Source organism: Myiozetetes cayanensis, unplaced genomic scaffold (assembly GCF_022539395.1).
Source record: "Myiozetetes cayanensis isolate MyiCay16 unplaced genomic scaffold, myiCay2020 scf6-25, whole genome shotgun sequence".
NCBI classification, from domain to species: domain Eukaryota; kingdom Metazoa; phylum Chordata; class Aves; order Passeriformes; family Tyrannidae; genus Myiozetetes; species Myiozetetes cayanensis.
Window position 1 is genome coordinate 43300579 of NW_026087853.1, and position 26283 is coordinate 43326861.

Below are 26283 nucleotides of genomic sequence, written 5' to 3' on the forward strand. Positions count from 1 at the left end.
TTATTCCATGCCAGGCTGAGACCTTTCCTTTCAGAAAGGAAAAAAAAATATTCTTCCATTAAGTCTTTAGAAATGTCTCCAGGTGATCAAAACAGACACCAAAATACAAGGTCCAAAAAATTACTTTACACAAACGGTCTTACACTAAACTGACCTGCTGAGTTTGGTCTTGTCAAGAGATGACCTGTTCTGTGTACTGAACAATTTATAGCCTAGATCACCATGCATGAACACTACAGTTTGCTGAACTGTTAAAAACCAACCCCAAATCTGGATGACAATCTGAATAATTTCTGGATAAAAAGACTGGCGTTCTAAAGAGTTTTTGCCATTCAAACTAGTGGTTGTGATAATTCTTTCTTTTTTTATACAAGGTGAGAGATTCACATACATAAATTTTGGAATGGGATGTAACAGTTGAATGGGTTTACTCTGAAAAAGGTGTACTTTAAAGATACTGTTGCATAAGTTGAAGTGTGAGTTAGCAACTTACACAAGGTATATGTTGAAAAGGAGAAAGAAACTTCTGTAGGAGAGGAAAACATCAAACCATATGAGACTGAAAATTCAGTTGCTGAAAACAGAGTTTGATTCTCAGAGCCAGCTGCATTTAGGGAAATATAATATTTTTCACCTTCTGAAGAAACTTATACAAGAAATTCCCTGAAGCAGAAAGAAAGCCCCACACCTCCTCGGAACTAATCAGGGGAGTTAGCTAAGCAAACAAATTTCATGAGTTATCAGACTATTTTGGGTATGTAAGTCTCATGAGCCAAGGTGTAATCACTGGAAAATTCCCACCCTCTCTCCACCTCCCTGTATAACTTAGAATAGATTCCTCATGTGTCTTGTTCCTGTTTTACTTTAGCTCATCTCTCATACCACAGCACTGAAAACAGGACGCAGAGGTGAATGGTTATCTCCCAGGTTAAATTGCTAGACTGTAAAAAACTGACTGGAGTTCCCGTCCTAGTGAACATAAGCTCTCTGCACCTGAATATTTTTGTACTCAGAAAAGGCTCTGCAAAGATAACCTAATTTACACCTACGCTCAAAGACTGGGAGCCACAGAAGAAACTAGACAGAATACTGGTCTAGAATCACGTAGGTGAAGGTCACCCACGGGTTTTGATGAGTCTGTAGAGCTGCCTGCAGACCAGCAGGCAGATCTTTGCATCAGGCTTTTAACTGGTACCCCGGCTGAGCTGCAACACAGTGGAAGGCTGTGACCATTTCCTGCAGGTCAGAATTAGAAAAACAGTGACTTGAATGAGAAGAGTTTTGCAGTTCTGCAAACAGGCCCAGTTGTAAGGAAACAAAGACAGGTGTCAGAAGAGAAGGTATAGGAGAGAGCATAAACCAATAACCACAGACTTGTATGATCAACTAGATAGGAAAACACCTGAAGATGCTGTAGGGTTACTGTGGCTAACTTGAAGGCAGCTGCATCCACAGCAAGTTGAAAAAACTTGTTTGCCTTGGACCTACCAATGGGCTCAAGAGAAGGAGAGTATAGGCCTGAACTTTGGGACTTTGACACATTCACATTTATATTTGAAAATCGGTAATTAAAAAGACACCTTGAAATATTTTGCTTTATAAAAATGTGCCCTAATAACAGAAAATCAATCAAGGAAAAACACCATTCTGACTGAAGTGTTGGATAATAATGCATCAAAAAAAAAATTATCCTATTGTAGACTAAATTCACCCTGACAAATAAAGATGGCAAAGAAAACAATAAGGACTGTAAAGTAGATGCATTATTAGAAATATTTTTTCCAAAGCACACTTGTGATATTAGATCACTACAGCAGATTTCTGAAAAAGATGTCAACTGTGGAAACAGTCCTTACAAAGGGAGAAAAATCCTGGGTTTTGCTGGGATAGAATTAATTTTATTTTAGTGGCTGCTTCAGTTCTGTGTTTTGGACTCAGTAGGAGAATGATGCCAATAGCAGCCTGATGTTTTGGTTGTTTCTGAATAGTGCTACTGTAAGTCAAGACAACATTAAAGACTGATACTCAGCAGTTATGGGCACAACTTGAGGAAGATCTTTTTGCATCATAACCCATCCCACACTTCTGTCCTTGTTCTTGAAGAAGTAATAGCTGTCCAGGAAAAGGATGAACTCCTAAAAATGAATTTGGATTTATTTTGCCTTTTTACAGGGACAGTGCACTTGGCAACTCAGTGTATTTCTTCTTTCTTAGGCCACTTCTGTGTGGCCTAATATTTCTCAAATGACCTTTTTGAATCTAAAACCTAGCAAGGCAGAAAGTAACAGCATCCTGAGTTGGTTGTACCTCTGGCTTTTAGAAAAGAGGTCTAATGCTAAGATAAAATTAAACTTGTTCTAGTACACTAAGTATACATAGGCAATTTGGGTAAAACTAAACCCCCTCATTTTTTAAGTGAAAAGATTGGTACATTATAAATGGATCTCTGAGACTAAACTTTCCATCTATTAAAAGACCATATAAGAAATGAATCCAACTGTAATTTTGAAAGGCTCTGTAAAAGATGATCTGCAAGGCTGACATTCTACCAGGAAAAATATTAAGAAAATACTGCAACTAACAGAGGACAATCTGGAATTGGGAACACTTTTTTGATTTTGGTAAAGGTGCATCAAGGGAGATTGCATGTGGAAGTTACAGTGCATTGAGGTTTTCAAAAGCTGCACCAAAAAGTGATTCATTATTGGGAGCAGCAAAGGCTGGAGCAGTCTCACAGGAACTGGTGGGCAGAGCCAGATTCTGCTTTTAGCAGGGTTTAATGACACTCCCAGACAAGGCAAGTGATGGACCAGGTACAGAGTCCATCCAAGGTGTCCATCCAGGTACAGAGTCCATCCAGGAGAGAAGACAGAGCCAGAAACAAGGCTCTAATATACATCCAACAGACCTTACAGGAGACAAGCTGACTACAGCCAAAGTCTGATGCCTGTAATTTATTTTTCTTAACAAATGGCTTTTTTCAGTCTGAGAAGCTTCATAAAGATTTTTTTATTTAACATGCATAATTCTGGAGCTATTTCTCCAGGTGAGGACTTAACTTCAAGTAACATGCCCAGCAGGATTATTTTCTACATCTTTTCTCTGTACTGACTTCTTAAGTCAAACTGAGGCTGTTCCAAGGAAGTGTACACCCTCAGAAATCTCATTTAAGCACTCTGAAAAGGTAGGTTTCCTTAAGAGTTCTTTTCTGGACAAATTTATAAGGGTAATGTCTCTTGATAGAGCCCTCTAAGGTCTTCAGCACTACTGCATTTATGATTTACCATGGTTCCTTTGGAGGTACTGTGTCATCACAGAACCCTAAGATCCATCCAGCAAAATGCTTATAGATGCCAAAACAGAATAAAAGCAGAAAACTGCCTCAAGGAAAGAGATACGGGAAAAGAAGATGAGGCAGTCTGAAAAATAAAACGCTGGGTACACAAGGCTTGCTGGAACTGCAAAGATCAGCAACAGGTATGACAGGTAGATTCAGCAAAGCAATCTGCAAACAGAGGCCTTGTGACTAATTTCATACAAATAAAAGTTGACTATAAAAGAACCATTCTCCAGTTGCTTTCCGCAGAAGTGTGTCCCTTATTCTGACTTTTCTACCCCTGATTTCAATGACCCCTGTGTAGAAGATTGAGTTGATAGCTCTTGCCTTGTTTTAGTTGCAGTCAACAGTCACAATGCTGTGGTTGACCACCATCTGTTTACCCAGCAGGCACAGCAAAGCAAGCTTCTGTTCTTTCTGGAGTCTATGAAAACTGCAGAGAAGAGCTTGGTGTTTGTAGGTCATAGTGCATTTGTGTTGTTAGAAACTGGAAATTGCTAGCACACCACCAAACACGTTGGCCTATTCTGCTGCTGAGAAAAGAGCAATGACAGCACTTTTCTTTCTTAAAACAAAATGTAAATAATTATTCAGTGAGATGCAGTAAGACTGTAGTAAACAGCAGAGATGAGACATATTATTTATGAAGCACAATGGAACTTTTCTGAAGAAGATATAGTAGTGTTTACCCGCTCTCTAATACACTGCTGTTTTTTCTTTAGCTTACTCACTGCCAGAGGAGTTTATCTTCTGTTTTAAGGATAACAGTTACTTTGGTGGTTTGGCAGGGGATCTAAATGTCAAGGATGGAAATCCTGACTTTCTTAAAGTTTCAGGAGAGCAAATGTTTTATTCTATTATGTGCTGGAGATAAAATAAAAGGTCTGTGGAAAATTCAGGTCACAAGAAGAAGCAAGTTTTTTCCAAATCTAGGGGACAGTTGTATTACAGTCTTTGATTCCTGTTTCTTTCTCTCCACACTGAAACTTGAAAATTTATGAATGATGTATCTAATATCTATGCCCACACTTAATTGCAAATGACTCTCATTTTCCAACCATCCTGTTCTGCATGACTCCAGCTGTTACAAGGTAATAAATTAGTATCTGGGTTTTTTTTTAGACAGTCTTTGGCATCAGCATCTCTCCTCCTCCTACGTCATTCTGTTTTCTTTCCCTAGTGTAGGCATCCTTAGACAGTTTTCCATACTCCTTGATGCACTCCAGAAAACAGAGCTTACTTCATAGTAAATTAAACTGAACTTGCTTTGTGAAATAGGTGCTACAAAATATTTTAACATCAAAATACAAGGGCACACACGCTTAAAATTCTGGCAGATTAATGATAAACAATACACTGTTGAAATGCAACCTGGAAAGTTACAACAGTTTCCAAAGTACCAAAAAGAATGACTGATACCCCCACTGGAGTTTGATCAGGCTACCTTAGGGATGACATGCAATAACATGTACTTAGCTATTACAGAGAAACACTTTTTTTTTTCTCAAGTACCCACCCTATGCTAATAATTCTGAAAATATTGTCTTCTGTGTAAAATCCAGATTATATTTTCCTCCAGCTAAAGAGCAATAGCAATAGTAATTTCATAAAAGAATCTGCCATACAGGATGTTGTCTGGCTGGAAAGGCAGAAAATCTTTGAAGTACAGTGTTCTCATGGTGAATACACAAGCAAACAGCAAACGACATTACAGCAAACAACTTCTGCCTCTGTTAAGCAGACCTGCCTTGCTTCCTACAGTGCCAGCCAGTTGACCTGCATCTCCATTTTTTATACCCACCTCTAACCTCTAATCTCTGGCATAGGTACCTCTTCTTGGAAATTCCATAACCCTCTTAGCGTGGTCTCCTTCTGTAACCTCCTATCTCACCTGCTAGCATGAACTCCTCCCTCCAGACAGTTTATCTTCCTTGGAACACAACAGGAGTTGCATTCTCATCTGTTCTAAAAATCACACCAAATTACAGACTTAATTACATTACTTTGAATTACAATAATGTTAATTAATTGTTAATTCTTATTCCAAATAATCAGCTGGAACGGTACCGGGGAAAATCCAATGTATGGTCTTTTATAGCTATTCATTTGCCTTGGTGTTTAAGATCAAAGGCATTGGTTTGATTATGTTCTTGGTTTAAGACAACAAAGCTGGTGTGCTGTAATCACCACCAACATGTACATGCATCTCTTGCTTTTTTCCCCTACTGTTTTCCTGCTGTAGTGTCAGCCTACTATTCACTAAAGAAATGTTTTAGTGTGTACATGTAAGGTATTTAGAAGATGTCTACCTCATTATTCTTTGGTTTTGGAAAGTGATGTATACTGGAAAAGGTCTGTATACTTATAGTAGATTTTTTGGTTTTGTTTATATCTAGGTTGAGGGCTTTTTCATTTAAAAAAATCAAAGAATGCCTACAGAAGAAATAGCTGTATTTCATATTAATTTACTATGTAACACACTTATACTGAGAAGTGCTATTTAATTCTAATTTATATTTTTACTCTAAATACTCAATAAAGAAGTCCAATTGTCCTGTTGGCTGGATGTGTTCAATATGAAAACAGAGCACACTTCTAATTTATTGGTTCCACGCACCTTACCCAGTTTTAGTAGCAGTTATGTATTTTTCAGTTCCCGATTTTCAAAAATTTCTGTATCTTCTTTACATGCCTCACTAAATCACTTGGTAAGCACGTGGTTAGCAGGCAGTCCTTGGAAATCTGGAGTGGTACTATGTTTGAAGTTTGGAGTTTCCTGGGCACCTAAACTTAAAACTCAACAGTCATCTGTATACATCTAGTTTTGTGCCAGGACTTACCAGACAGAACTTTCCCCCTCTTTGCTTCATGATCCAAATCTCCAAATTATAGATAACAGTAGCTGATGCTGAAGATTGGATCAGTTTCAATCAAAAGTAAAGACTAAACTCTTTCTTTCTCTTTCTATTTCACTGAAGTTCAGTTCACTGCTATATATGATCTGAAACCTACCAGAAAGATAATAAAATCAAGTTGTTCTCCAGCAAATGCTTTGTTTCACAGTTTGAGAGTAGCTTGCAAGATGATTTCTTGCCTTTTGCAGTGAAAGTACAAAGGTCCTGTCAAAAAAACAAACATTCATTAAAAAAAAAAAAAAATCATTCAAGTTCATTCTTTAGGGAAACAAGAGACAGCATGTCAAAAACCTAACAGTGGTTTCTCTCCATGCTTACCTGTGATGTTTGTTTAAATGCAAGCTTCAGTGTTATTTTAGACACCTCTGGATATCCCACCTAATCTCTAGCTGCCACTTCTGAAGAGAAGCTATTGCCCTTTATTCTTTTAGGTTTTTTTTTTTTTTTTTTTTTTTTTTTTTAAACCCAGATGTAAATTCCAACATGGGACTTCAGGGGTAAAAAAAATAAAACCGTAAAAGAAAATTATAAACCATGTTGGTTTATAATTCAACAATGTTGTGTTTGATACATCTCTCAGTGAACAGACTCTAATACAGTGATTTGGCAACAGTCACAGGTACTCTGCTCTAAAATGTAAAACCTATTATGTTATTAATGAGTCCTGGTTTAGTGAATATTGAAGAATTAAACCAGTTTACAGATGGACAAAGAAATTCTTTTGAAGGAGTGGTAAATCCTGCTGGATTACAAGAACAGTTTACAAAGGAGGAAATAAAGTAATCTTAATACTTCCTCTTGCTTCACAGACTTTCAGTAGTTAGCTCAAAACAAACCATTCAAAGAGTTTTTTCTGGCTAGGCAAATGACTACAACAGTCACACACATGTATACAGGAAATAATAATGGATTTTTACTTATAGCTGCTGCTTTACTACTGTTGCTGATAAAAAAGGGAAGATAAATATCAACCAGTTTCTGTCAGAGTACTGGTAAGCAGAGAAGATAGCTTCAAGGAGAAACAGCACCAGCAAGGATTATTCAAAACCAGTGGGAACATGACCTAACAACTGAGAAAGGATAGCAACCCGAGCTCAAAGAAAAGGAGGTAGCAGGGCTGTGGGGTTTTTTGACTTATGTATAAGATTCACAAACCGGCTCAGTTCTCAAGACTTGCATCCAGCAAACATGAACCAAGTGCCTCTAGATCATCTCAATCACAGTCAGAATAAGCTCAACGCCAGGAATACCCAGCCTTCACATTCATGATGGTGGAGAAATTGTTATAATTTAAGATATAGTACAGGGACAGTGCTGAAATCATCACAAGGAAAATATAAATCTGATCACCTGGTAAAATTTCTCTCACCTTTAATCTCTAGAATCTTTATATAATGTCCCCAAGTAGCTGAACTAGATCATAGAGTTGCTTAGGTTGGAAAAGATCCTTAAGATCATGAAGTCCAACTGTACACCAACCACTGCCAAGTACAGCAATAAACCATGTCCCTAAGTGCCACATCTACATGTCTTTTAATACCTGGTGATTCAAACACTGCCCTGGGCAGCTTGTCCTGTTGCTTGACAGCATGGATGTAACTCCATTCATCACCACTCTCTGGGCCCAGCCATCCAACCAACTTTTTACTCAGCAAACACCCATCCAAGCCACGGACTATCAGTTTCTTCATGAGAATGCTGTAGGAAACAATGTCAAAGGTTTTACTGAAGTGCATGTAGACAATATCCACAGCTTTTCCCTCATCCACTAAGCTGGTTGCCTTTTCACAAAAGGAGATCAGGTCAGTCAAGCAGGACCTGCCTTTCACAAACACAATGCTGGCCGGGCCTGATCCCCTGGTTGTCTTGCATGTGCCACGTGATCCCAGTCAGGATGAGCTGCTCCACAACCTTCCTCAGCATCGAGGTCAGGCAGACAGGCCTGTAGTTCACTGAATCCTCCTTCCAGCCTTTCTTGTAGATGGGTAACACTTTTGCTCACTTCCAGTCAACTGGGACCTCCCCTGTGATCTGGGACTGCTGGTAATTTTTTGAAAGATGCTTCAGCTTTCTGCTGTGTAGTCAGTTGTTTTCTTTGTCCTCTCACAATTTGATGACTTGAAAGACATGAGACTGAGCGCCAGGAGACCTCAGACACGTGAACACAAAGGACTGTTTCACTGACATTTCACAGTATCACTGGAAGCCAAAGGTAGCTTTTTAAGATGTACTTAGAGCTGCTATCCTAATCTTTTCAGTTTCTCTCTGTGGCCAGAGAGAAACTTCTGTGGACAGCCTGAGCACTATTTTAATTTAAGACTATTTTCTGTATTCTGTATTTTCTATTTTCATTTCAGAACTCAGTATTCTATTTGCATCTTAGCAAGAAAACAGTTACTAAGTAAAGGATAGACAGAAATTCATAAAAATTTTAACTCTTTCTGAGAAAGTTTATTCCTCACAGGCTTCAAAAAAAGTTGAAGTTTACTTTCAAGTCCAAATATGCTTTCACTGTAAAACAGTCTGTTTGTATAAGGATGTCAGAGATAACTTAAGTTCCTAGCAACTCATGATGAGGTGAGTCAAGGCTTTCTGGGATTGTCGGAAAAACTGATTAAGCAGTGCCAGACAAGAAATTCTTCAAATTATTTAAACAACTGACACATAAATAATCTCTTATTTTAAAAGTTGTCGTCAGTACTAAAATAATCTTTATGCATACACTTTATTATTTTTATAAATCTACATCTAAAACAAAACTTGTGCAACTGAATATCTTTGAAACGTTCATAGGAATTCTCATGAAAACATTTTTACATATAGATATAATCCACAATTTTGTGAGAACATCAGTGTATTTATAAATCTTGTGGTAATTTAGGCCACTAATTTTTTCAGGACACTGAAACTAATTTTAAGTGGAAAAAAAAAAGGAAAATTGAGTAAAAGAAAATTACTTGTTGTTCTCACTTGGTTTAGAGCCTACAAAAAGGCCCTCTTTACATTTCCTACCATTGGTGACATGGGCACCTACTCCTGAAAACTTACCTAGCAGTGGCCTACCTCTTGCAAATGAAATTGCAATCTATAATTGTTTAATATGCTCTTCACTTATGAAACTCCAGCCAAGTATTCTAAAAGACCACAAAAATAATGGCAAACCACATTAAAACATTTATTTTTAGTACCACAAAAACTTCAGAAGAAACCTCTATTACTTCCAGAGTCAAAAGAACACATTGTAGAGTTTTTAATTAGAACTTGTGGTTGCTATGGGAAAAAAATTGTCACTTAACAATACAAACTCACATTTTTCTGTGTTTAATTAATCTGAAAACTGAAAAAACCCCAAAACAAACAGTCCCCATCCCCACAGTCTTTAAGTATGCAAGAATCTAGGGTTCTTTTGTCACTGAGTTCTCAACAGAGTTACTGTTTTCATGTCCTAATCTCTCTTGCTTTCTGTCACTAGTTAGACAAACTGATGTCTCAGTGGAGCAAGCATTATGGCTACTCAGTAGGGGGTTTTGTTTTTCTGGTTGGATTTTTGTCTTGTTTGTTGTTGTTGTTTTAAAGATGGCATTTCCTGTGGCACTGATGTCTGTCTAGTTAATTCTGAAATGGAAAGTAAATTGGCAATTACCATCTATGACTAGTTTGATATAAATGGTATACACACACCCACACTATCGAGCTGGATATAGTGCACATCCACAAGTGGACAATCACCGCATAAAACAGCTTTAAAATTAAACTAGACTCAGACTGAGGAAAGTGCAGAGAAAAAGAATGGCTTAACCTATGCCTAAATCAGTCCTAATACTATATATTTTCTAGAATATCCCTTTCTGGACTGTTAGACTTATCAACAAGTTTAGTAAAGTACTCTGCAACAATTGCATCTTTTACTTGCTTAATTGATTTTTTATTACTTAACAAAAATAAATGTTTAAAACCTCTCCAAGCACACTGGACAAATTATTTTCACAGAACTCTTTCTACCACCAGAGTCCCCAAAATACCGTGATGAGGCACATATAAGGGGAGGCTGTGTTCTCACACAAAGATTGCTTCATAGATCCTTCAGGGTCTTTCTCTTAGCCAAGAGTATTTGCTCCTAGCCATCATTGCACCTGTCTCATCACTTGTGTTTGAGCAACAGATGCAATGTTGCAATTACTTTCTTCAAATGTAATCAGGGCAGGTTTCTCTTAGGCCTCCCCCAGTGTTGTACACACACACATTGGCACACACACATTAAAGCAGAAATGTTTAAGTCTCAGCAGGGGAATTCAGAAGCCTGCCTCTGTTCCTCCTGTAGCCCGAATCTGAAAGGCTTTAACAGATGTGGCTGAAACAGCAGCTGGCCCTCTTTACCAGTCCATCCCCACACATGCAGAGGTTATACAGGGGCACACACATGCAAAGCATGCACCTCCTTTAAAAGAAGGTCCAAGAAGTAAAATCCCCTTCCTTAAACGCATCACAGAATCATAAAATTTTGAAGTATTATTTCCTTCAGAGTTTGCCTAACCCAATTACAAGGACAGAGGTCATGCTTATACTTTAAGGCTTAAAGAAATCCAGGCATTCCTGGATAACCAATAAAATAGATATAATGCTTATACAAAGTACAGATGAAAAAGACTACTTTCTTTTAACTTTGTCTTTTCTACCCTGCACAATAGGGACTCTCTTCAAAATTAAAGATGTCTTCCTGCAACTGCCCAAATGTAGCCTTTGGCTAAAATGCCTCTCTCTCAGCTCAGATCACACCTAATATTTAAACCATGTGAATAATATTTGAGATAGTCCCAACCGCTCAATTTCAATTATCACATTTTTTCTCCTTTATTCGTATTACCCATTTCAATAAGAGGGCCTAGACCCTCTCTTTTTAGCCTCCACCTGCAGCTGTCAGAGTAGCTGAAGCCTGTCAGATAGCATACAAATATATATGAATAGCAGCCAAGGAGGTACCTTACAGCTTTACTTAGGATAACTTGGAATATCCGAAAATGTTTCTTCTGCTCCAGACTGGGAGCCACTCAGAATCGTTAACCCTTGTTATAAGCTTAAGACAGCACCTGCTTTGAACACTACGATAGCTATATTAGGTTCAAAATAGGAATGGAGAGGAAAGACCACAAACCTACCTGAAAAAGCTGTAACTCTTCCATACTTGTCAAAAAGGAAATGCAAGATAACATCTAATAAATTTCTGTAGGCGCAACCAATTAACTTCTCAATTGACTCCAAAATAACTCCGTACATTACTTGTCTCTCTAAATATTCGGGGGGGGGGGGGGGGAGGAGAAGAAATTAATGTTACTTTCATTTGAAAGTAAAGTGAACAGTAAAGATGCTCTAGAATCCTTGCCTAGAATTCTAGAATGAGGAAGTAAGTAATATTGCACTCAGAATATTTGGTTGAAATTTACACCGTACACCAGAATTCTCAAACTTTAGAAGAGTGTAAGAAGAGTTCCTTGCCTGATCAACCAAAGGACCTGCTACAGTTCCTATTCTCCATGCAAGGAAGAGGAAACAGAGTACTACTGTCTGCTGAAACCTAGAAAAAGTCAGTGCACGTTGCTTATGGAGACTGGGACATGACACAGCAAGTATGAGCATCTGCACAAGCACACACCCTCCACGGATATTTAAGCTTATAATTTATTTGGCAGAGAAGAAATTAAAAGTGAATCAGAGTTGCAAAATGAAACACAGCTATTTTCTTAAGATAGGCAGCTGAAACAGGAATTAATTGATCACTAGGTCAATGGAGAGTATCCTGCAAGGTTCAGTTGTTTGGATCCCCTGCCAAGTGAAGTGAACAGCGTGTGGTAATGAATGCTACATAGACAACACAAAAATCACAAAACTGTAGGAGAGGAGACCTGCTGCTCTAACAATTCAGCATATTTTTCATACAACAGTGAACAGAAATAAAAATGTTCCCAGCTGCCCTTTCTTCCTGTTTAGGTCTAGCCCACGTGAGAGAAACTTCCAAGTTATAAAAGAGAATCTCCTCTTGATCTCTAATCTTTTAAGGAGATAAAAAGTGGTATTCATTAACATAGCATGAATCATTTTCCTTACTACAGGTACTGAACAAACAGAAAAGTCTGTCATTTTCCAGCTAGTTATTTCTCACAATGACACAAATGTTTAACTTGCCAGGTAGGACCATTATTGTGGAGCGAGGGAAGAACAATATGGTTATTGTATCTGAATAATTATCTACTCTGATACTTCAAGGTCAAGCAAAATTGACGTAAAAGGGAAGGAGTGCAAACTGAATTCAAGCAAACAGTGATGGTTTTACACTGACACAACGTTAGGCAGATTTTGTAAAGTAACCATGCGATGTAGCCAGTCAAGCTTCCAGTAACTGATTTTCACCCCAGTTTAATCAACACACGTGATTCCACCCAAATCCTAGGTTTCTGTGTTTCCTGGAACACTTACAGATTAGCATGTTTTTACACATCTCTAGCAGGCTACCATGAACATCCTCCTGCTTTACTCAAGCAGGACTACGAAGAAATTAATCCCCAGAGGTTATAAGTTTAAAACTTACACTTCACTAAGAACATGCTGAAAGGTGCTTTCAGCTGATGGGATTATTTTTTTGTTTACTCTCTTACAGACGCAGTTGCCATACTGACTTAAGAGGAATCTCCACTCTATGCATGCAACATTTTAAGGACAAATGGAACAGAACATCATGGAATACGAGTCAGCAGTGTGTCCTGGCAGCCAAAAGGGCCAACTGTATCCTGGAGTGCAGGATACAGTATCAAGCAGGAAGATAAATTATAGAAATTTTATTTCATAAGGCATACATTGCAGGAAAAAAAAAATCCCCAAAAGTCAAATATTCTGACAGTGTAATTAGGGATTAAAGTGTGACACACAGTTCAAGATTTGTAGGCAATGACAAAGTCCAAAATAGCTACCCTTTATTTTTTTCTAATCATGTGTCCTGCAAAGGAAAATGATATAAAGATAGTAAGTATCCTAAAGGCACACATTTCCAGCAGATATTAGTATACTCTTTAGGTTTTTTTCTAAATTACTCAAGAAAGTAGACGTCTTCATTGTATTCCTATCTTGGAACAGGCTGAGAGGAGACATTTGAAAGAATAAAACATGAAAAGCTATATTTTTAATCTGTGAAATTTTTACTTTGAGGCAAATTTTGTTCAAAAGTAAGCATAACCACCACATATGATTCCCTTTCCAGGACATTTTACCCCAAATCATCAAGAAGATACTGAACGTTTTATTTTAATCTACATGTTGTCTTACTTATGTTTAAATGGAAGATGTTATCAAACAGTACTCTGAATTAACGAGACCTGACTGTTATCACATGTCTGAATTCCATACATTTCCTTCACAGGCTGATGACTGATGAGTCATGTCCATTTCAACTGACAATGCTGGCAAGAAAGCAGGTGTAAAGAAATTGGAATTCAAGCCTGTATTAGCCCTCCTGAGATCTGCCCAGTGCAAAAGTTACAAAGGTTTATTTAACCTGCAGAAGAGGCTGCATTGTCTACAGGGAAAGCACAATGGCTGGCTGAGCACCCGCACAAATGAGACAGGACACACACGGCATACTCACATACAACAGCGCCTTCCAGTGGCTCCAAAAGGAGAAGTAAAACACTGACTCCCGCTGTGTGAACACACACACACAAAACTCCAGCTGCAAACATCAGCCACACAGCCCTTGACTGTGGGAGCAGAACATACAATGCTGGGGAGCACACGGCACCGCTAGAGCACCACGTACAAAAACGAAGAACAGTACATCAGCTTTTAAATTTGTCTCCAAAATCCCTAGGGCAGAGCAGATTTAGTTATGCGAATAATGAGAGCTTATTGTACAGTAAGGAAAACATAAAAATTGGGTTTTCTTCCCCAAAGTAATATGGGATTGACAAAAAGCTTGGGAAAAATTAACAGTTAACCATTTCAAATTGCAAATTAATCCTTAGCATCCAATCTTTAATATAGTTTATCAGTGATTAAATCCTGGAAATACAGAATGGATATGTGCGTTGCTGCACAGTAAACTAGATCTGGTAATCAAAATCTCTCCCTACTGTCAGATTAATAATCTATGACATTTACAGTATCAGAACAAGCTAAAGAAGCAAGCTCATTTATCAAAAACTCTCAACACAGTATTAACTAAAGGTTTTGTCTTGCAATTAGCTTTTTAGTTGTTGAGCTGCTGCCATAATTAGGTCCTACAAATCATTAAAAAAAGTACTTGCACAAACCAGAATCAGACACACTCCCATAATTCTACTGACAATTTATATTCTCATGAGGTCCTGTAAACACAATTATTTTATAACAAATACATACAATATGTGGTTCCATATTTACATACAATAAAAATACCAATCCACTTCTGTTAATTTAAACTTCAGGCCACTGCACTTGAGCCTCCAAGTTACAATTCAATATACACTGATGACAGAAACACTTTCTACTTTTATCTATATTCAAACCATGCAAAGAACAGCATTAATCAGCAAATATTCACTGTGCAAAATTTGACCTTTCATACTGGGACCTCCACAAGAACACCTCTGGCACAATTAACTTGCATTTCTTTCAATACTTAGAGGGGGCTTCTAAGAAAGCTGGGAACAAACTTTTTAGCAGGACCTGTTAAAATAGGACATGGGGTAATGGTTTTAAACTGAAAAAGGGTAGACTCAAACTAGATACAAGGAAGAAGATTTTTGCAATGAGGGTGGCAAAACACAGGCTGCCAAGAGAAGTGGTAGATGTCCCATCCCTGGAAACATTCACGGTCAGTTGGACAGGGCTCTGAAGATGTCCCTGCTCATTGCAGGGGAGCTGGACTAGATGACCTTTAAAAGTCTCTTCCAACCCAAATTATTCTATTATTCCCTTTTAAATTCCATAAAGTTTTATTGAGTTTTTCTTTACAGATGAGACTGACTTTCCTATGCAAACATGTGCCACTGGTACTAAAAGTTTAAAGAAATGTAGTAAGTTAACTTTAAAGTCTTTTAGCTTTATAGTACAAAACCTGGTCATTACAGAAGACTAAAAGCGTGAAACTTAAGTGTTTCACATTAATTCATAATTTAATTATTTTTAACTGTCCATCTCCAGCTATTTACTCCTCTATGCAGAAGAACAACCCTAAGTATATAATAGTTATCTATGCTGTCAAAATAGGAAGCAATCTTCACCAAGTTCAACATAAGGCAAGTCGTATTGGATTCTCTATGTTGGCTTTCAAGGTCTCCAGAAACTTTGAAGCCAGTTCATCATCCACCACTCGACCATCACTTGAAAGAGTCACTGTCATGCGTTGATGCTGTTCAAGTTTCTCATTCCCTTCTTCATCTTCCACAATCCTGAGTTCTGGTCTTGCTCGGCCCACAGCTAGGATGCAGGCCTGAGGAGGGTTTATGACTGCAGTGAAACCACTGATGCCAAACATGCCCAGATTGGAGATACTGAATGAAAGAGAAAAGAATTATCAGTAACATCAGAAATTGCATATTGCCTAGAAGAAATAATTTATATTCAATGAGTACTATGATCTAAACCTCTTCTAAGGCAAAACCCATTAAGTTAAAAGTAGATCTGAAATGTTTTCAGCTGAGCACATTTAGACTCTCAAGAGTTTGGGATTTTTGCAATTACAAATAATGCACCTTTTTAAAAGTCCCATTTCTTTACAGCAATATATTCTTGCACAGTACACACTAAAGGCAGAAAGTAGGCCAGCAAAGCGATGACTTTAAATACACTTTGCTTATCCCTGTTCCAAGCCAAATGTCTTCTAGACTGAATCTCCCAACTTGAAGTCACAGTGGCTGCTGACATCCACCAAGTGACACAATTTGGACATCTAGGTATCACTCAGGCACAGGAAAGTATCATTATGCCGTTCCCCCGTGAACATTTCTGCCTGTGTCACCAACTGTGAAATGGTATATTAGGAAAGGCTTGGACTCTTTTGTGACAGAATGTCAGTTGAGAAAGCTGACACACCGTTTCCTCCTTTGGGTTATAATTATGGCAAAGAGTGGAAAAACAATTAAACTGTAAAGAATCATAGAATATTTTGGGTTCAAAGGGACATTTAAAAGTCACCTAGTCCACCTTCCCCTGCAAAGAGCATCCTCAACTAGATCAAGTTGCTCAGAGTCTGCCTCCAACCTGACCTTGAATGTTTCTAGGATGGGGCAGCTACCATCTCTCTGGCAACCTGTGTGTGAAAACTTGTGACCCTCATGGGTCTGTACTGGGACCAGTGCTGTGTAATGTCTTCATCATTGACACAGATGGTAGGATAGAGTGCACCCTCAGCAAATCTGAAGATGACACCAATCTGAGTGGTGCAGTTGACAAACCTGAGGGATGGGATGTCATTCAGAGGGACCTGCTCAAGCTCAGAACTGGGCTCATGGAAATATCATAAGGTTCAACAATGCCAAGTGCAAAGTGCTGCACCTGAGTCAGAGTAATCCCTGATATCAATACAGGCTGTGGAGGGAACTGATCAAGAGGAGCCCTGCAGAGATGGACTTGGGAGTGCTGGTGAATGAAAAGCTGGTCACGAGGCAGCAGTGCATGCTCGCAGCTCAGGAGCAAACTGTATCCTGGGCTGCATCAAAAGCAGTGGGACCAGCAGGTCAAGGGAAGTAATTCTGCCCCTCTGCTCTGGTGAGACCCCACCTGGAGTACTGCATCCACTTCTGGAATCACAGAATCACCAAATCAAGTTGGAAAAGACTTTTAGGATCATCAAATCCAACCATCAACTAGCACCACCACCACATGTCCCAAAGTGCCATATGGACATGCTTTTTGAACACTTAGAAGGACGGTCTCTCAACCACTTCCCTAAGCAGCCTCTTCCAATGCTTGATAATCCATTCTATGAAGAAATTTTTCCTAATATCCAGCAAAAACTGCTTCTGTCACAACTTGAGGCCATTTCCTCTTCTCCTGTTACTTATTACGTGGAGAAGAGACTGACCCCGTCACCCCACTCCAACCTCCTGTCAGGTGATTGTAGAGAGTAAGGTTCCCCTGAGCCTCCCTTTCTGCAGGCTGAAAAACGCCAGCTTCCTCAGCTGCTCCTTGCAAGACTTGTGTTTCGGACCTTTCTTGGCTCTCTTGCCCTTCTCTGGACTTGCTCTAGCACCCCAGTGTCTTTGTTGGGGGAAGTGGCCAAAATTTAACACAGCACTCAAGTTGTGGCCTCATCAGTGCCAAGTACAAATGAATTTAACCTGAATCACAATAATTGCTTCACCCTGATACAAGACAGCATAAGTTTGGCCCTCAGAATCATCAAATGAAGTTTCATCCTAAATGGAGCAAGACTTTAAAAGCAATGCACTAAAACATAATGGAATAGAGAGGATAAAACAGTTCTGAATCCATGCTGCATGTATTAAATGCTGCTAGAGAGTTTTACCTAAAAGATCCTCCCTGGTACTCTTCCGGTAACAGTTTTCCATCTCTAGCCTTCTTTGCTAGAGCCTAGGGAAAGTGAAAGAAGAAAAAGAGGCAGAGAAAAAAAAATAGTGTGTTGTAAAAGACAAATTATTTTTACTTCAGTAAGACATTTTAAGTACCATATAGACTTTAAAAACTCATCTTTTTGGATTTAGTGAAGAACCTCAGCAAAATTGTTCTATCTATAATATTACAGCAAAGAGACTAGCATACAAAACTTATTTTCTCAGCAGTACTGGCTGTTCAATAAAAACTGTTCTCCTATCTTACCAACGTTGCTCCAATTTTCAAAATGGAACCACCATTCTCTCTAGTGTTTTTAGATTATCCTGCAAAATACCGATGAGACAAATTCACAGTATTCCTCTTAACAGGTTTGTTTAAAGAAACTGACACATACCATTTCAGACCTTTCTACCACAATGAAAGAATGTATTTCTTCCAGCTAAGCATTCAACTACCTTTTGAAGGGTGCCTTTAAGACCACCATTTCTGTGATCTCCATTTAATTTGTGAGACTTCTAAATACAACAGAAGAAATGTTCCAATACAGCCTAAGAAGTTCTAAGATAATACCAGTTTTACAAAACTTTTAAATTGATAATAAAGGTGTCCAAGTTACAAGGACACATTGCTTTATATTTTAGGTTTTTACTCATCTCTGAAAAATTAGTGAACCAGAAGACAATAGCCATGGGAACAACATTCACACAACAGGGTCAATATAAGCATAATGCATTTGTGCAATTGCATTATTTGAATGATGAAAATATGGTTCAAAGATGTACATGACCTGGAAAGAAGTTAAAATTACCATGCAGCAGAAGAGGACACACATAAGCAATTACACAAAGTAAGTGCCTGCCAAACTACAGGGAGATTGACAGAGAAGCAGCCGCAGTTTTAGTTTGTGCCTCCCCCATGTGCATGCCAGCTACATATTTATTTCACTAATTCAGTGAAGAAGTGAAAAGCAGAATTGTGTTAGTGTGGACACTTGCAATCTGTGTAACCCAGTGTCTTTTATAGTGAGCAGTGTGACTACTTTACACATATTCCATTTAAAACGGAAGGATAATGCTCACTTTTATCATGGTCATATTAAACATGATGCAAGATTGCATTTCCATCATGAGAACTACAAGACACTGTGATTTATGATAGGAGAGGTTTTCAACACTGCACAGCATTACAGGTATTGGGGATGATAAGGAAAGCATGACATACTTTACTTCTTATAACGCTTTTCTTCTCGACATTCTATCACTAATCCCAGAACAATCTCAGCTGATTGTCCTCTGTTGGCTATTGTATTAGTGACAGGAATTGTTTTTACAACACATCCAACATAAAGTAAGCAATATGGACTAGAAAAATGTTAAAACCATCCAATTATGCATGTTTTGTGGCATGACACACCTTTTTCTGCTACACGCAGACTACTAATAAGATTTCTGTAGTTTTTGGCAAGAATTTACACAGTGCATTGGTGTCTAGTTTGGGGACAGTTTTATGCCCTTGCAGCAGTTTTATGCCCATTGCATTCCTCAGATGCTGTAAGCCTTTGATTAGCACTCATTACGTGACAACAAAGGCTTGTGTTGGGCCACTTCATCATTTATTGTACTTTTGCCTGCCACAAAATACTCCTCTGTCTGGCAACAATGGCCACAGATCACTCTAACTGGCAGCTGGTCTAGGCAAAATACTGCTCATTAGTCTGAGGAGTTTAATGTTATCCATAGGATGACATCCTCAACTGAATTGCATATTGAAAAAATGCAGACAGAAATAAGTTCCATAATTGTATAACTGTAAGGAGAGTAACATAGATACAAGCAAATTTCTGGGAAAGGGAAGGGGAAAAAAACACCAAAAACACCAAAATCACAAACCCAAAGACTGGAAATACTACTGAAATTAACATTATCTAGCTTTATTGAGGATTTTAAAAATACATCAAATTACAGAAGTCTGTACAGGTTTATTTTTCAAGCAGTCTAGCCAGCATTCAACTAAATAACACGATGACTAACTTACTGTTAATTAAAAACAGAGTTGCAAAATTCGGAATAATTTTGAAGTATAAGTAATGCTGACACTGCTTTAGATCCACTGCCTTTGCTATTACTGATGTGTATCTGGGTCACGCAACATTTTCTGCTACAAAAAACAGTGTAGCTACTCTATCCCTCAGCCTACTGCACACTGAAGACCTACCTTTGCAGAGGCAGCAATTTCTTTTATTCCCTTGGCAGCAACATCTTTTATGATTGGTGTAATGAGACCTCGGTCTGTTGCCACGGCAATAGATATGTCAATGGACTGCAGCTGCCTGCAGCCTTCTCCATCCCAGGTTACATTCACATCTGGCATTTGCTAAAAGGGAGAATAAAAAAGAAGACAGCTGTTCAAAGAACAACGGTGCAATCAGCTGTTAAGAAAAAGGATATTAAGACACGTAGTTATGTACAGGTATTCACCAAATTAATTAGCTTGCCCTTATTCTATTTAAATTTACTTTGTCAAAAAGCACAAATGTATGCTCCAGAAACTGAAAATGGTAGGATGGTCAGAAATTTTTTTGGTTTTGCCAGAAAAAAACAAAACAAAACAAAACAAAAGCCTACAAATTCTTTCACTGATACCACCCTATGGTTTCCCAGCACGTAAAGCTTCAAAGCAGTGCAATTACCCAAAATAAATCACACAATATTGAATTAAAAAGCATGCAAGTGGCTATCCTACTATATATACCCAAGTGTTGTTTTCTACTTCTGTCTCAGGCATGACTCTCAATAGAACAAGCTACAAATAGCATACGTTGCAGGTACACACACTGTTATTCAGATAAGGTTCTCCTAAAATGCATCCTTTTTTTTTTTTTTTTTGGTGGAATCAATTAAAATTAAGATGTTTACTGATAACTTCCATGAGGTTTTTGAGCTTATCATTTAAAGCTGAAACAGCTCAGGGGAAAAAAATACCCCAACATACAGGTGAAGCCTCAGGTAAGCTGGTCATAGATACTATGAAGGTTTTATGTCTAATACATCCAAGATTAGTATTTAATGACCTTAACGAAATAAGGAATTTCGAAGTTGACTTCCTAGTGAAGAAGGTATTCCAGAAAAAAAGTATGGGAGGGACACATTATCAAAAGTGACTACTAACTATCTCTATCAAAATTAACTCCACTACCTATCTCTGTCTATCTAAATTAATTACACTCCTAGAAGAAGTGGTGTGACAGTACCCTCAATTCCTATTCTTCAACACCAGAATGTATAGTAAAAAAAAAAAAAAGTATTACTACTCCTCTTTGCAAGCTGAATAAACTTCAGAAGTCCCACAGTACACACACTTGTAAGATGCCCTCAAGTGGGTGCTGTACAACTATGACTATCTATATAAGGTATTCAGTAGAGATGGCAGGGACAGAGTTTGTCACTTCAGCTATGGAAGACTTATTTTCAAAGGACAGCTGCTATAGGAGCTACTGTTACTAAGCCCAACCACTTGAGGCTATCAGCCTGGAAGCTCCTTCCTGCATCCTTACTTAGGCCTCCTTGTTCCAGAAAGACAGAATTGCTCTAATGGGTTATCATCTGGTGGGCCCACTGGCACATTCACAAAATTCTGGTTGTCAAATGGCAAGACCAAGCCAAACCACAGAACTCAATATTGGACTTGTGATCCTACAGGTGTGAAGGAGAAGCTTGGCATGTTAAAGAACTGATACAAGCAGTATCTTGAGGTATTTGCCAACCAATTGTAAACTGTCAGATCAGCTGCAGTTGGCTCATTAAAGCTAGGAGAGCGTATTTTTCATTGTTCAGGAAGAAAATATTAACAAAATATGGATTGAACAGTGCCCAGAAAAGAGTAGATAAAACTGCCTTGAATTTAAACTTGCAAATGTATTTACACCACCAAATTTCAGGGTGGGGAGGTGTAGATGGAAGTGAGGGGTTTTTTTTTTTTTTAAACAAGTAGCCCACATCTTTTTCTGAAATGATGACAGAAAACAGCTGAGACATGAGCTCGATCATGAACTTGCTTCCTGATATACTGAGTTAAATCTGTTGGGGTTATTTAAATTTATTATTTTAATAGTCAAACAAAAGCTAGCGTAGATCTGTAACAAAGCAATAGGATAGAAGAATTGATTACTTCCATATCAACACAATATTAAAGACCCATTCAGAAAACAAAACACATAACCTAATATTTTATTCCTCTTGCTCTCTGTCTCCTGTTCCTTTCACCTGTTCTCTGGTGCAGAGATCTGCCATCCCATGCTCACACTTAGCAGCTCACCGTAAATTCTGGATGCCACCATTTTCATGTAAGGTTTCACTGGGCCACAAAAAGAAGCTTCTTGCTATGTACCCATCTAACAAAAGCACAGTACACATATTTAGCCCCTCCTTCTGTTGCTGGTGTTGAGTAACTTGTGGAGTTTTTTCTAGTCTAGCTAACACCCAGAATTTCTCTCAGGCACTCACTTATGAAACTGCCTAGAATCCTGTATATTTTCTGTCCAGACTGCAATTATGCATTAATCTATAGCTCTTACTATTATATGTTACTATTTAGAACAGGTTTGGCTAGAAATTTGTCAAGTCCATTCAAGTCCACTACTCTCTACTAATTCCATACATCCATGAGAACAGGAATAGCTCCCCAACTTAAATGTAGCCTCCTCCCTCAGCTTTTAAATAGTTAAAATAGTAGCTTTCAGAAACAGCTGCTCAAATGGTGCACGGATATCAGAAAAGTTTAGCTTTTATTATTATTTATCATATAGTTATCTATATTTATATTATTTATCATATAGCTAGAAGGTGTCATCACTGTGCATTCAAGAAGGTCTAGGAAACAAATTCATGGCAATACCAAACTGCTTCAAAATCTGCATTCCTTCCTTGTAACACAGTAGTACGTTGCCCTGATGACAAGGGAAAACTCCATCGGACAGTTTTAAGGATCAAGTGTTTGCCCCCCTTAATTATCTTTCCACACTCCAGCTACTAGTTATCACTAAAAGACACTATTTCCTCATTAATCTCCCTGGTTTTCAGGCTGGTCAAAGCTCCCCCTATGACTTAATTTTAAAATAATTGCAAACTGAATTAAAACCACACCCCCTTCAAACACTCCCTTCAAACACCTTCCACACTTAAGTGAAACCACCATGGTTCTTTCTTTTCATAAGTTCGGTAATAAGATTAATTTTACATTATGTTTTCCAAGCGTTTATATTTGAGACTAAGAGGAGGTAGTTCCAAAGCATGGGAGTTCTCCTAAAGAAGTATCTCTGTAACATTTGAGTTTCAAGAAATTAAGTGGCACTGGGCATGCTTTCCAAGAAGAGCAATAGACACAAACTGGAAGGTGATGTATCCAGTTCTACACAGAGAACACACAAGTAGCTTATGGTTACTGTAATGCCTTTGTAGCTTGGCGTGGATTAAGTAGACACTAATGAAATTTAAATTTTAACTTCAGGATGTATAATAATAATTTAATTTTTACACTGACAAAGAGAACAACAACAGTTCTTGGCAATGAGGAAAGACTGGTTGCCTAAACAATTTTTATTTCAAAGCAGGTATCACTGAATATGCCATCAGAATACATCTGAGGTATACCCAAGATTGGTATAAGACTTAGATAAATATTTGTTTTTATAACCGTAAAAGAAATAAGATGCAACAAAGAATAGAAGACTTATCTTGACCATTGCTTTAGTCTGCTGACATAGCAACTACTGCAGCTAGTTAACTGCAGCTCTTATCTATAGTAAGTGGACCTTTACTACGAAGTTCTCATGCAGAGAATTTTATCAGGAGATCTAAAACCTGACAATAAGCAATACAGAATTACTAACTTTGCTATGATCACATTCATATCTCCACACAGTCTCACAATATACTTTTGTCTCCTTGGCAGTTGACTATCAAAAATATATTTTAAAAGTAATTTATTAGCTTACCTTCAGAGTAACTGCAGTTGCCTTGATAATAAAATCATTTACAGATACTTTAATGTCATCTGCAGAAAGAAAAGGGAAAAAAAAAAGACAATAGTCATTACTCCGAAGCTTTATCAGTATTTGTGTGATGACAAGATTCCAGCAATTCAGCAGATTTACTTCTTTTAAGCACTGCCAGAAAGTCACTCATCTTCAAACTACAGTCATAAAAGCAAGAAAACTTTTCTCCCACTTGGGACAAAAGGAGTATCTTCAAGAAAAAGTCTTGAGCAGAGACATTCTTGATAGCTGTTACCAAAAGGTCAAAACCCCTGCAAACTGGAGTATTAATACTCAGTCCTGTATGTAGCAGTCCATCTGTGTTTTATGCTTTACATATTTATGTAGAAACCTACTGTAGGATCTAAATACACAGAGACTAATAATCTTTATGTAATATAATGTATTAACTGGAATAACTGCAGACATCAGCTTTTATTCAGCTATAAATCACAAATACGTTACTCTCCAGTGACATCTGGGGTCTTAAAATGTAATAATTGCCAAGATGAAGACATCTGTCAATCATTAAAAAGGGTTAAGAATACATTATAAAGCAAAATCATATGAGAGTGACAAAATTGCTAAATCAAAAGAAAGGTACACATAAAAAAAAAAAAAAAAAAAAAAAGGCAGCATTGGCCAGAAGCAGATAAAATCACCTTGGGAGGACTGGATTTTTTTGATGTGAGCCTAAGAAAAATGCGTAACACCTGGTACACTTCCCCACTTGGTACAGCTTCCTTTCCCAAAAAGCTCAGGAGAAAGGAGGGATGGAAACAACCCTATAGTTGTTCTCTCTTATTTTTTTCCAAGTTTTAGGAGACTGAAAGTGCTAACTAAAATCAGGAGTGGCAGCAGAAACAAGGAGGAGAGATACAATGCAGCTCATGCCAGAGTTACTACAAGATTATCCTGAAATGCATGATATTTATACAGTACTAAATGCACCATTCTCACAATAAAAAATCCCCTACATTACTCTGCTACCATCACCAACCCTGTCAGCTGAACAGATCAAGCAACAAAACTACCTAAATTTGTAATCTAGTTTATGACATGTAACACACATACCTTTAGAAATACTTTTGCAAATGGAAAATGATTTATAAATAATTATATTAAGTATTGTTATATATATTTAGTATCAATAATATATTTTAAATAAATTTATAAATATAATGTATTTAACATATTTAATATTCTTAAGTGATCACAAATTTGGAGGAATGAACTAAGTATCCACTTACCACATAACTGACCTGCAAGGTTTGCCACGATTAGCAATCTATGTATAAGAAGAAAGACAACATTCCAACAAAACATACTGGAATTTGCAGTTACTACCTTGCACAGAATTTCTCATTAGACAAACCTGGATCTTGGTTGTCAAACATACTTTGGTTTCAATTTACACGTTACATTCCTAACCCTCAGCAAAAATGTCACTGTGCACTAGGACAGTAGGAATACAGTTAAATGATGGATGTCTGATAATGTTTTACCTTGAATCACTGAAATTTATAGAGGCAGAAAACACCATAATTTCCATCAGAGAAAACATAAAAATCTACCAGGGTGATCTCTGCAATTCAATTTCATGCAAAGACATAAGGCTCTTTCCCATCTCTGCACTTAAAAAAGAAAATTCATTAACAATCCACAGCAGCAGGAGAGGTGTGAAAAATTTCAAATGAGTATTCCTAAGACAATTTTTTGGTTCATTTCTTATGACCTACTGCTGTTTAAAGAAAATATCAGCATCATAAAATGTCTTTGACATTAACTTATGTATAAGGTATCATTAGGAAAAAAAATCAGGTAGAAAAATGACCTGGGTACTGTTGCATTAAAAATTAATCATTCAAAACTCCAGTGAAAGGAGATGCAACTTCTAGAAAATCTGAATATACCACATGAATTTAACTTAAAACCACACAGATAAACAAGAATGGGCTAGTCACCAGCACAGAACAGTTGCCCTTGGTTTCTCAATCAGTACAGCAACAAATTAAGACTATCCTGCTATGTTATTCTTAATGCAGAGTACACGTGGTTTCAGAAAGCTGCCGTTTGAACCTGTAAGCTTTCAAACCACTATAGCAATGATGAAGCTTTAGATCAAAACTTGAAGTGCCTTAGATCTAAAATTATTCACTTTTCATTCTTGTGATAATGAAGTAATGAGGATAAAAATCTCAAAGCTAAACTACTGAGAACAAACTATTTCAATGGTACCAGAAAAAAGGCAAAATTGAACAATACTGAAAAGAACCTCTGTGAAGTTCTTTGTGTATCTTTCTCTTGTGTAGATAGCTGTATTCTCCCATGAATGTATTCAGTCTTTAGAACTGATCTTTGGTCTTTAAAAAAAAAATGAGTATAGTAGGAGAAAAACCACCCCACTGTTTCTTCACTTTATAAAATAATTGGCCTGTAGATTTTTTTAATTCAAGTCA

At 37.7% G+C, this 26283-nt stretch overlaps 2 protein-coding genes across 3 annotated transcripts in view; both read right to left on the reverse strand.

The window, feature by feature from the left end:
* Positions 1 to 5192, reverse strand: part of CD44 (CD44 molecule (Indian blood group)) — a 97082-nt gene extending 91890 nt beyond the window's left edge. The window contains exon 1 of the mRNA XM_050336550.1: positions 5139 to 5192. The gene's annotated coding sequence lies outside the window, so the exon portion shown is untranslated. The remainder of the gene's footprint in view (positions 1 to 5138) is intronic.
* An 8008-nt stretch (positions 5193 to 13200) lies between these two features.
* Positions 13201 to 26283, reverse strand: part of PDHX (pyruvate dehydrogenase complex component X) — a 40134-nt gene continuing 27051 nt past the window's right edge. For both annotated transcript variants that reach the window (XM_050335850.1, XM_050335851.1), the window contains exons 8-11: positions 23786 to 23844; positions 20008 to 20166; positions 17747 to 17811; positions 13201 to 15770 (exon numbers count right to left, since the gene is read on the reverse strand). In XM_050335850.1, coding sequence (XP_050191807.1) covers positions 15506 to 15770; positions 17747 to 17811; positions 20008 to 20166; positions 23786 to 23844 — 548 coding nt within the window. In that variant the 3' untranslated portion in view covers positions 13201 to 15505. The remainder of the gene's footprint in view (positions 15771 to 17746; positions 17812 to 20007; positions 20167 to 23785; positions 23845 to 26283) is intronic.